Source organism: Dipodomys ordii, unplaced genomic scaffold, assembly GCF_000151885.1.
Source record: "Dipodomys ordii isolate 6190 unplaced genomic scaffold, Dord_2.0 Scaffold25, whole genome shotgun sequence".
Taxonomy (NCBI): Eukaryota; Metazoa; Chordata; class Mammalia; order Rodentia; family Heteromyidae; genus Dipodomys; species Dipodomys ordii.
The window spans coordinates 18,772,350-18,784,861 of NW_012267241.1; the positions used below are offsets into that span (position 1 = coordinate 18,772,350).

General features: G+C 43.1%; 1 protein-coding gene across 1 annotated transcript in view; it reads right to left on the minus strand.

Moving 5' to 3' along the window:
- Lama3 (laminin, alpha 3) overlaps nt 1-12,512 on the minus strand; it is a 202,840-nt gene that overhangs the window by 80,401 nt on the left and 109,927 nt on the right. Inside the window, exons 33-35 of the mRNA XM_013014815.1 lie at nt 7,232-7,376; nt 6,417-6,557; nt 2,853-3,014 (exon numbers count right to left, since the gene is read on the minus strand). Of these exons, the coding sequence (XP_012870269.1) occupies nt 2,853-3,014; nt 6,417-6,557; nt 7,232-7,376 (448 nt within the window). The remainder of the gene's footprint in view (nt 1-2,852; nt 3,015-6,416; nt 6,558-7,231; nt 7,377-12,512) is intronic.

Consider the following 12,512-nt stretch of genomic DNA (forward strand, 5'->3'; position numbering starts at 1 on the left):
ATCCTAGCTATTCACGAGGCTGAGATTTGAGGATCACGGTTTCGCAGGAAAGTCTGTTGAACTCTTACTGTCACTAAACTACCAAAAAAACAGCCAGAAGGGGAGGAGGCTACAATGCTTGATAAGAAATGTACTCATTATCTTGCCCATGTAATTGTAACCCCTCTGTACAGTATTTTCACAATAAAAATAAAAAATAAATATAATTTTATTAAAAAGGAAAATAATAATCATACTGACACAAAGATGATCTTATATTGTTTGTCTAGGTAACTACTAAATCAAAATATTTTTTTAATCCACAGTAATCCTAAGGAAGTTGGGCCACTGGTTTCTTATTAAGCTAAGAGAATTGGGTAATATTAGTTACAAAATAGGTTTCTATAAAGAAAATTTCAAAAAAAAAGTCTTCTGAAAGTAGATAGTTACTATTTCCTAAGTTATTCTGAATTCTTTTCTTTCTTTCTTGGCAGTACTTGAGTTTAAACTCAGGGCCTTATATGAGCTTGTCTGGTACTTTCCCGCTTGAGCCATGCCCTCAGCCCTTTCAGTTTTAGTTACCTTTCAAAGAATGTGTTTATATTTTTACCTGGTTCAGCTTTATAGAGCATAATCCTCCTATCTCTGCCTTCCATGTGGTTAAGATTATAGAGCAAACACTACCACACCTGACTTGTTTTTGTTTTTTTTTAATTTACATTTTTTTTATTTGGAAAATACTGTACAGAGGGGTTACAATTACATGGGCAAGGTAATGAGTAGTACATTTCTCATCAAGCATTGTTGCCTCCTCCTTTGTCTGACTTGTTTTTAAGATAGGATCTCATGAACTTGTTGCACCAACTAGCCTTGAACTGTGATCCTCCACTTTCTGCGTAGATGGAAACCACACCTAGCCAAACTATTGTGAATTCTACAAAAGTCATGACTAACCAGTCAAGAGTGTAGACTGTCTTTCAGTGCTAGGTAAGCAGCAAGATCACTGCAGTGGTGACCTGGCTGTGAATGGTTATAGCTTTCTGACAGCTACTTCACCCTGCTTCTGATCCCATCCACCCTTAAGTTGGAAACCCACAGATGGCAGGACTAATAGAAGGGACTCAGAGGCAGCCTCACCTCAGCTCAACTTAGAACAAAATGCACTAAACCACCTGGAAGAGAGGAGAAGCTGCTTCTCTGGTCTGTAGACCATAGAAGCTCCCCCTCCTACACTCTGTACGCTGACCAGGTCATACCCAAGTCTTCTAATTGAGTTAAGTATTATCTTTCTGCTGGACTAACCAAGTTTTCAAAATATACACCTACTAACTCTTTGATACTCCTCTCTCTGGGAAGTGCAGCTGACTGCCCTTCTCCTTGGTGTAGGCTGGACTAAGTGATTCATTCTTAGTGCATGGACTAAAGCAGAAGTGAGAACATGTCATTCCCCAAATTAGGTTATAAAAAGATTGTGGCTTCAGTCTTGAGTTCTTTTAATTATTATCTGTCTGTCATCTGTCTCAAAGCTGCCTTGGGGAAGCCAGCTACCATGACGTGATGACCCCTGGGGTAACCTGTGTAAGCTCTCCTGTAATGAGAGCTGAAGCCTTCAGCTGGAGCAATCCAGGAACAAACCAGCCAGCAGCCCTGTGAATAAACTCAGGGGGAATCCTGTGCCTCAGAAGACATACCTGGCTGACATTTTGACTGTAACCTCAGAAGAGATCTACAGAAATCACCTCTTGGGATACTTTATCTATAGAAGCCACACAACATAATTATTATTGGCTCATGCCGCATAAGCAATAAATAATTTGCTTGTTACATAATAACATATAACTAGCATAGTGGGCTAATTATTAGACAGGTGAAGGGGAGGATTAAGCGAGGGAGGAACATTCCCCACACCCATGTCAAAGCAAGGGATCAGGCATGGTGATGCACATCTTCAACCCCAGCTACACCATTAGTAGGAGGATCAAAGTCCAGGGCCATCTCTAGGCAAAAAGCAAGTAATAATAATAAACAACCCATCTGAAAATAATAAACAAGGCAAAAAAGGCCCAGGAGTCTGGCTTAAGAGATAGAGTGCATGCCTAGCATGCATAAAGCCCTGGATTCAAACCCCAATACTACCAAAAGAAAAAAAATTCTTTGGATTACAGACATCAGGCTAACAAGGCCTTCATATTTTGTCATTCTCAATGGAACATTAAGGTATCACCTGAGCTGGGTCCTGTGAAAGCCACCATTTCTCAAAACTTCCATCCCTGCCAAACTTGAAGCATATGCCATTCTGTGTTTTCGCATGGGGCCTGCGTTTCTGTCCCTAGAAGATGGGCAGAGTTGGCCAGGCTCTAACATGACCATTTATACAGTGAGTCATTTCCGAGTTCCCGGGGGAGGTGTGCAACGGAACTGGTGCGACCCCATTTATGAAAGCTGAAAGAAATGCCACCCACTCTGGTGCTGCTGCAAACGAGCCCGGAAGCCACATCTCAGCTTTTGTTTTCCTGACAAGAAACTTCCCTTCTGCTTTAAAACGAAGAATTCTCAGCAGTAGCATTGAAAAGACTACCTGTTTGCAACAGATATTATGTAAACAGCTGCATATTTCTTAGAAGAAAGTGTCTTAATGGGAAGTAAAAATGGAGAAAAATATTGTGTGCATGTCCTCTTCTGTGGGGGGGAGGTCCCACATGTGGGGACCCGGAATGCCTCCTTGATCCCTCACTGGGTATCTCTTCATCACTGGCTAAGCCCATTCCTTGAATGTTAGTAACCTGAACATCCTTACAGACCTCCAGCAAATGAGGCTCCTGCAGTGGTGCAGGAGGCCCCACAGAGGACTCAGAACAGCAGGCTGCTCTTACCTTGTCCCCCAGGTAAGATGGAGGAGCCACCCAGGATGCACTGTGGAAGGTGGGTGGCAGCTCCTGCAGATCTGCGACCACACTGTTGCTGCCTGGGTTGAAGGAGACAGGGACATGGACTCCATCTGCCACCTCCAGGTGCCAACCCATCATGTCCATGAACTGCAACAGAAATGGAAATGTGGGTGACAGCTGCATTATGGATCATAGAGAAAGCCCTGGGGTGGCCACCTCACTTCAAAGCCAGTCTCTGTCTGTCTGTCTGTCTCATTCTCTTTTTCTCTCTGCTGCTGGAGATGGAACACGGCACCTTGATCCTGCCAAGTGCAGAGCCATACCCTCAGCTCCATGTGTCTCCCCTTGAACCTGCCCTCCCTGGATGCATTTCAGACCCCTCCCCTACCACTTTCCCCATCTGATCTGTAGTGACCAGGAGTTCTCAGAGAGCATGAGATTTATCTTTGTATCCCAGCATGCATCCTGGATCTTGACACTTAGTAACTGTGTCAATGAATATTCAAAATAAAATAGCCAAGTGCTGCTAATGGCCTATGTCTGTTATCCTACTTACTCTGGAGCCTGAGAGCTGAGGATTGTGGTTCCAAGCTGGCCCAGGCAGGAAAAGCCTGTGAGACTCTATTTCTAATTAACCCAAAATGCCAGAAGTGGAGCTGTGGCTCAAGTGATAAAGCACTAGCCTTGAGTAAGAAGAGCTCTGTCCCAGGGCCCAGGCCCAGACTTTAAGCCCCAGTTCTGGCATAAAATAAGAATAATAATTTTTAAAGGAGTATATGAATGATAAATAGAGCTGTGGGAATACCCATGCATAGAAACCATGAAACATAACAATTTGTTGCTTTGAGCTGCAAAAATGTCATGTAGAGAATTTGTGTTGTGGAAACCAAGTCTATGACCATTATTTTTCTCTAAAAAAAAAAATCAAGACATCAAAGAATAAAGAAATGCTCCCTGTTCACAAAGGAAGTCAGTTCCATTCAGAGGGAAGACAAAAGAATCAATAAGGAAAGTAGGTTAGAAATAAGTTTCTATTTCCCTGAAGAGCAGGAGTCCACTTTAGAGTGGATTTACACAGTTTTTTTTTCTGTTTATTTATTTTTTGTCAGTCATGGGGCTTGAACTCAAGGCCTGGGAGCTGTCCCTTTTCTACACAAGGCTAGTACTCTACCACTTTGACCCCACAGCTCCACTTCCAGTTTTCTGATGGTTAATTGGAAATAATAGCTTCATAAACTTCCCTGCCTGGGCTGGCTTTGAAGTATGATCCTCAGATCTCAGTCTCCATATAACTAGGATTATAGGTGTGAGCCACCAGCATCTAGCTTTATTTTTTTCTGAGTGCCAGTTTATGTACACTCCCTTTTATGTGACATAATCACTCTTTGGATGTAAGACATTACATAAGGAAAGTGAACCTGAGACTTCTGGTTCATGGGATAATGATGCCAACAAAAAGTTTTACTTTTATGGAATTACTTTTTAAAGTAGTCAAAGAGAATACATGATAAAATGGTGAGAAGGAAAGTAAAACAACAAGAAGAGAGAAAGGAATGGTGTATAATGTATGGGCGTGGAAGGTTATCTATTTGGTCTCAGCTCCTGGCTCCCCACACTGAGCTCCTAAAACTCTTGCAACTTTCTAAATGAGGAAGCAGAAAGGGGTTTCTTCTGTTCTAATTTGGTCTTGATATTAAAGCTCATCAGACCAGGAAGTCTCCTGTCATTTCGTATGCTCATGAGATGACTGGCAACTGGGCCTCTAGACAGCATGGAGAGGGTGGTAGCTAGAAGCCCAAAAGACCAAGGTATGTTTGAAGGGTTGGGACTTTCATCCCCATCCCCAACCTCTGAGGAAGAGATAAGAGCTGGGGAGTCTGTTCATTACCAATAGCTAATTATCTAATTATTTAACCAATCATACCTTGATAGCGGAACCTCCACTCAAACTCCAAATGATGATTTGAGGTGCTCTTGGGGGCTGACAGCATACAAGAGCATTCTCTTGATTCCCCAGTGACACAAGTTACTTTGCTTTGGGCTTTTTTTGGATCTCACTCTGCGCCTGCACCTGTTTATCTGTGTATATTATGATAACCTTTATAATAAAATCACTAGTAGTGTGATGGGCTTCCCTGAGTTGTAAGACTTTAGAGCAAATTGTCAAACCTAAGGAGGGATTGCGAATTTGGAGATAAGGTGGTCAGAAAACAAGAGGCCTAGGATTTCCAATTAGCATTTGCAGTGGGGACAGTTTTGTGAGTGAGCCCTTCACACGTGGGCTCTATCTCAAGATGGATAGAATGAGAACTATACCGAATTGTAAGACACACAGTTGGTACTTAGAGAGAAAATTAGAGAATTTCTTGGTATGATAAGAGTCCCACACATGTAGTGTCAGAAGTATTGTGAATATGGAAAAAATGCTTTCTTTTTCTTATTTTCTATCCTTTTTGCTATTGTTGTTATTGTTGTATGCCAGTACTGGAGCTTGAATTCAGGCCCTGGGCACTATCCTTGAGCTTTTTTTTTTATGCTCAAGGCTAGCATTCTGTACTCAAATCACAACTCAAGTCCAGATTTGGGGTGTTTACTTGAAAGTAAGAGACTCACAGACTTTCCTGCCTAGGCTGGCTTTGAACTATGATTCTCAGATCTCAGCTTCATGAGTAGCTAGAATCGCAGGCATGAGCAACTGGCACCTAGAAACGAAGTTTTCTTTTAAGGGAGAAAACAACTGCTGTAATTTCAATCTTAAGTATCACCCAAAGGATTACAGGTGAAAGGCTCAGCTCCCTAACATGGCACCATTGAGAAGTATTAGAATCTATAAAAGTTGGGATCTAGTAAGAAGTATTAGGGGCATGCTCTTGAAGGGAGGAGATTTGGGGACCCCTAACCCTTTCTATCCCTTTCTTTTGATTCTAGGTTGCCTTGGGTAAAGCAGATTTGCTCTGTCATGCACCCTGCCATGGTGAACTGCCTCACCTGCCCCACCACAAGTCCAAGTAACGAAACCAACTAACTATGCACTGAAACCTCCAAAACCAAGAGTCAAAATAAACTTTTTCTTTTTTTTAAGTTGATTATCTCAGGTATTTTGTAGCAGCAATGGAAAGCTGACTAACATAACAAGCTCTACTCATTCAAGACCCAGATTAGCTAGGTCTTTTGTATGTCCCCACATCTGTCCCTACGCTTTGGACTATGCTTTATCAAGGATCCACATTCTACTTCTCTAAATTAAAGATGTTAAATGCTGCGAAGAAAATGGGAGCAAGAACACAGAGAGTGACAAAGTGGACTTTTAAAAAATAGGGAGTGGTAAGGGAAGGCCTCTGAGCATATGACATTTGATCAGAAGTCTCATACTGGAAACAATCATGAGGACATCTTTGAAGAAAATGCTACAGGGCAAGGAAAAGCCAGGGTAATGAGGACCATTTTAGCTAAACAGTCAGCAAAATGTTCCACAATGTGTCATGTCAATTCCTTTTTTTAGTTAGAAGCACTGAAGAAAAAGCCAAAGGACTCTGATTCCTGGCATACCTTAGTTCTGCGTTTATGCGTACTGTGACAATGACTTTTCACCCCAAAACAGAAGCAGCTGGTGCAACCTTTGGGATTCTCTGGGTCCAAATGAAATGATCCTTCTCTACACATGTTACATTCTGTGCCTTCCACATTTTCCTGTTGACAGAAAACATGAGCAAGACTTCATTACTTCCAAAGGGTTTCCGATTGCTGGTTTCCGCCACGGGTACAAATCAAATACCAATCTAAAATGTTAGATACATGGATATTAACATTAAAAGATACATAACTGCTTTCGTACCACTTCATATTAACTTCTACAACAAACATATCACTGGAAGAGAGAATTTCCAGAATGGTTTGGGATGCCCCTTGGCATCTTTAAGATAGAGAAATAGCAGTATGAGAATTGAATTCACCCCACTCTTCACACCTGGAAACCTCTGGGCCCATTAATAATCTGGCAGAATCCATTGGAGCAGGAATGATAAGCTGAGCTCAGTGGGTCAGGAACAGGCTTAGGGAATCTATGGACCCCTTGAAATTAGAGATCATGAATCATATTGATTCTTCTAGAGAGGATCTCTGACTTTCAATAGGGGCTTAAGGGATCCCAGTCCCTGAGGGCTCAGTCCCATGTCTTTGCAACTACAGGGCACATCTCTTCAAATGATTAAGGATTTTTTCCTTTTATTTGTATGAAGTAAGATTTTAATCATGATCTCTGTGTACATGCCGTGGATCAGTTCCACTTTGCACACGCTTATAGGCTGGCTCATCAAGAAGAGCTTCTCCCTGCCTGGAGAGTTGTCTTGCATGAGTTGTCTTACCTTACAGAGACAAGCCCCGGTCACTGGGTCACACACTCCAGGCTCAGTCCCATGTCTGTTGCAATTACAGGAAAGACATTCAGGGAAATGGTAGAACCCAGAAGCACACTGGTCACACTGCCGCCCTGCAATTCTAGGCTTGCATCTGTACATGAAGTAAAGGAGAAAAAAAAAACTTCCCGTTATTCTTTCCATGCAATATTTTAAGGGGTGCACCTGCCCTGCAGCAGAGAGGCTACTGCAGGAAGCCTGCAGAAGAGATTTCGTGGTACCTGGAATGTTTACAGTATGAGGCAGGGCAGAAAGAAACAGATAAAAGCAATCATAAAAAAGCAGGCAAAAAAAATGGCCTTTGTGGTTAGGCTGTATCTTCTGGATCAAGCATGGTACTAGATTTGGGGGGAACAAGGACAGATATGGCCTCTGAGCCCAGAGGGCTTACAAGGACATCTGATGAGTAGAAATCAGAGCAGTATACAACATAGGGTCTAACTGGAGTTCAGAAGAGCAGCAGGCCTCTGAGCCCAAAGAACCTGAGGCTTACCTGAGAGATACCTGTTTCCTATAGGTGACAGCTATCCTGTAGCTGAGCCTTAAAGAACAGGGCTATAAGGTAGGGGTATATTTGGTGTTTCTAGACAGAAGAAAGAGGTGGAAGAACTCCAGTGTGTGCAGAAAATGCAAGTATACTACAGCTACCAGACTGAAGCCCCAGCAAAGGCTGCTGAAGTGAGAGTCTGCAATGGTGAGCAGGAGCTGGCATATGCCAGGGAGTACAACACTGTGATAGAGACTGAAGGCTGGGTAGCTGGGTTCCTAATCCAGCTCTGACACAAGAGATACATCATCTTTGCAAGTTATTAAATAGCCCCACTGGACAAGCAGTATGTGCCCATTTTCAACATGGATCCTGGTACACAGAAAGCTCCCACACCAATCCTCAGATCTTAGCCTCCTGAGTAGCTAGGATTACAGGCATGAGCCACCAGTACTCAGAGCTGGAGAGATGCTAAGGAGGAAAGGTGGTGGTTGGACCAGCGTGAAGGATAGAGCAGAGGAGACAAATTCCAGAAGAAGGTTTTTAAGTCCAGGCAGAAGCAAGAAACTCATCTCAGGCAAGAGTGTTCAGGAAAGAGAGAATGGGTTCTAAAGTATTTTGAGGTAAGGCTACTGGGATTTGTAACATCCTGAATAATGAAGAGAAAGAGCGAGGAAAATCTCCAAGATTCTAGCCTGGTATGGGATAAATTCGGGGGCCCTCTAGGAGGTCAAGGCTAAAGGAGTGAGTAGCATAGGGAGGAAGCAGTATGAGAGGGTGGTGGTGAGTTCAGGCATTTGGGGGAACTTCCGAGTTACGCTGTCCAGAGACAGCTCAGCCATCCACGAGTAGCACACACAAGTGAAGGTAGACAAGCAAAAGCTGAACAGAGAGATACCAACAATATTCTTAGAGCAGAGCCCGGAAGACCCTCCCCACCCCTGCAGGGACAGGGAGAAGAAGGAGAACTGTGACAGCCTATAGTAGTTCAGTTGCTGTGTTTCACAGTGAGGGCGGCTGCCTTTGCAGACAACTGTCAGTAGCCACATGATGGGTGCTGCACCTAAGTATGAACACAAACTTAGGCTTTGCGCATGGTGGTACATGCCTCCAGACCAATTTATTCAGGAAGCAGAAATCATGGTCAAAGGCCAACTTGAGGAGAGTTAGTATAAGGCACTGTGAAAAACAAATTAAAAGCCAAAGCACTAAGGGTATGGTTCAAGTGGCAGAGCACTTGTCTAGCAAGGTTGAGGCCAAATTCATCCCCAGTACTTCAAAAACGAACAACAAACCCTCACAAACTTGGAATGAAGTTTAATCTCCATTCTACTGCTTTTTGGATGTAGTATTTTGAGAAAATTAATTGTTTTACCATGAGGTTTCCTTTTGTGTAAAAAATGGAGACATGAATATCTACTTCACTGTAACAAAGAAGAAAACATATATAAAAACCTTAGAAAGGAAGATACATATACATCAGTGGGGTGGTTTTTGTCTGTCTGTTTGTTTGGTCCTGGGGCTTGAACTCAGGGCCTGGGTGCTGTCCCTGAGCTTTTTTTGCTCAAGGCTACACTCTACCACTTTGAGCCACAGCACCACTTCTGGTTTGGGGTTGGTTAATTGGATATAAGAGTCTCACAGGGGCTGGGAATGTGGCCTAGTGGTAGAGTGCTTGCCTAGTATGCATGAGCCCTGGGTTCAATTTCTCAGTACCACATACACAGAAAAAGCCAAAAGTGGTGCTGTGGCTCAAGTGGTAGGGTGCTAACTTTGAGCAAATGAAGCTCAGAGACAGTGCCCTGAGTTCAAGCCCCAGGACTGGCAAAAAAAAAAAAAGAGTATCACAGACTTTTCTGCCCTCATATCTCAGCCTCCTGAGTAGCTAGGATTACAGGCATGCGCCACCAGCTCCCACAACTTGAGTGGTTTTGTAATTATTCTTGTGACTGTGGCTAAGAAGAGCAGATGGACCCCTCAGTTCATTTCACACACCTGCAAGGGCTAATCAGCTCTGCCTGCAAGACCAACTGACAAGTCATATATCAGTCAGTTCTTCAATCTCATCCCTGTCACATTCCTCCCTAACTCACACTACAGAAACTGCCTCATAAGGAAGTGCCCTCAAAGCTACACCTAGAGCAGAGAAATCCAGGCATAAAGTGTGCACACAAGAGCAACATGGATATAAATTTCTGCTGAAAGTGATCACTCTGGTGCAGTGGATTGGAAACTTTGAGAGAGGACCCATACCCTTTCTGAGAATCTGGATAAGCTATGCATAGACATGCATGCACATGCACACACACACATACACGCACACACATACACACACAATTTACATGCACCACGAGAGGGTTCCTGGGCCCCATATTTATAAGACTACTATTTTCTGGTGAATCTCAAACTAAAGGCAATGAGACAAGTCAAGCAAAAATTTGTTCCCAGAGGATGTCTGGTAGTCTTCAGACTCCCAGATGGAAAGAAGACAGTTGACTCTTTCTAAGTAAAGACCATGGAGCCTTATGGAAGCTCCACAAAGGAACTTTGAATGGATCCTACTTGTCTTGGCTTGCCAGTTAAGAAAAAGACCTCAAAGCACAGAGGGATAATGTCACAAAGTGCCAACTGGCCACCACTTCCCAAGGTCTTGGATGTTTCTTTACGCAAACACACAGAGCTTCTGGTCAGGGGTGCTTTAATTCAATTGTGGTGCCAGACAAGCAACTCACATCCTGAATGCCTTGGGCCATCATACGCAGTTGAGTGCTCCTAAGCTAGGAATGGGCTTGTGGCCAAGTACTACATAATATCTGCGCATGTCTGATGCTTCAGCATCTCTCAGAAAACCAGGCCCCGATGTGTTGGAGTGAACTCCATCCTTTAGTCACTATATTCTGCAGGTCCCTTCATGTTACATTTGATCAAAATTGTGTGCCTGGAAGGTGAGGGTGTGGCAATGGAGGCCTGTGTGTTATATTTTCACTCATCAAGAAAGTCAAAGTAATGTGCTGCAGCAAGGCGGCTGTGGGAGATGCAATAAAGCAGCAAAAACATTAGCTGTTTGCCCATTGATCCCAGAACATCTGTGAGCTGATGGACATGGTAGGAAGGAGGGTGGAATGAGAGGGTGGGACCAGGTAGATCACCCAGGACCCAGATCACCCAGCTCTGAGCTAGGTAAGTAGAAGCTGACAGCACAAGGAAAAATAAAATGGAGAGCAGTGGTGAGAGTAATGGCCAAAGAACCAGCTCCAGGGCTTCCCTGATAGAGCGGAGCAGCCAGGGTTAACTAGACACTGAAAAATATCATCTCTACATTCCCTGGTAATGCAGTGTGTATTTACCTCATTGAGTTTATGAGTGCTGTGCAAAAACAAGTAACCAAAGAAGTCTGGAATGATGCCATGACAACAGGGAAGAAAAAAAGCAACTTCTTCTTTAAAGTCTGACTGAGTATCTTTTAAAATGATCTCAAGTCAGCCTGACCTTGCACACTTCTACAGAGAGATTGCTCCCCGAGGAGCTGCTGCCACTACCAAAGGCAAGAAGAGTCCATTTGACGCTGCCTGGAGGTGCAGGATGGCTGTTCTGGGAATACCGGCCAATGAGGTCATCTCCATAGCTGTGGGCTTATGGCCAACATTATGTAACAACATCTGCATATGTGTGGGTCTTGCAGCATCTTGCGGAAAACCAGGTGTGCTCAGAGGACCCCATCTTTGTGCTATTGAACACTGCAGGTTCATTCATATCACACTCACCTCAAAGCCCAGTTTTAATCTACAGCCCAAAGTTTACCTTTTCTCTCACTCACTCATTCATTCAAGAATTATATATGTCTTGTGCATACATATCCCTGTGTCCAGGAAAGGATCTGTCTTGATCTTGACATATTTTCATCAAAGACCTGGAATTGTGGAAAATAAGCAATGGTATGAGAAATGGGATGACTTAACAATTTAACTTGATTTAGGTAAAAAATAAAAAGCTATGATGAGAAGAACTGGGCATGGCTTAAGTGGTAGAGCACCTGCCTAATAAGCCCAAGGTCCTGAGTTCAAACCCCATTATAAAAAAAATAATCAGCAAAACATCCAGAATATCTTCCATGGACTCCAAAGATTTCATGCTATTTGTTGTTTGTATTTTTCACTATTATTTTAAGCAGCTGTACAAAGGAGTTGCCACTTAACAAAGTAGTTTGTGAATTCAATATATCTTGATCAATCATCCTTGAGGGATGTGTTGTAATAGGGAGCCATCAGGGTATCAGAAGAGAAAGAGAGATGTTTCGTAGCTGGAGAACTGAATCTATGTTTGAAGTGTTTAGGGGAACTGAGAAAGTAGGGAGAAGGTGAAGTTAGGGTAGGTGGGGCCAGATTACCATAGAAGCTATCAGACAATAGAGAACTGAGGAAGGTTCTTGAGCATAAATGATATGACAGAAGTAATGCTGTGGGGAGCCCGTGTCCCCATGCCAAGTGCACTGTGTGCAATATGCAACTGCATGTTGCAGTGTCATTATTGATTATTACAGGTTTCCCCACTAGCCTATACACATGGGTGGCTTCCACAATACCCACACTGGAATACTGGATACAATTTGAGCAGTAAGACAAAAATATAAAGAAAACAATTCATATAGCCATTCCAAAAATAAATCCTATAGAACATGGCACTGGTGGCTCATGCCTGTAGTTTAGCTACTTAAGAGGCTGAGATCTGAGGATCACAGTTCAA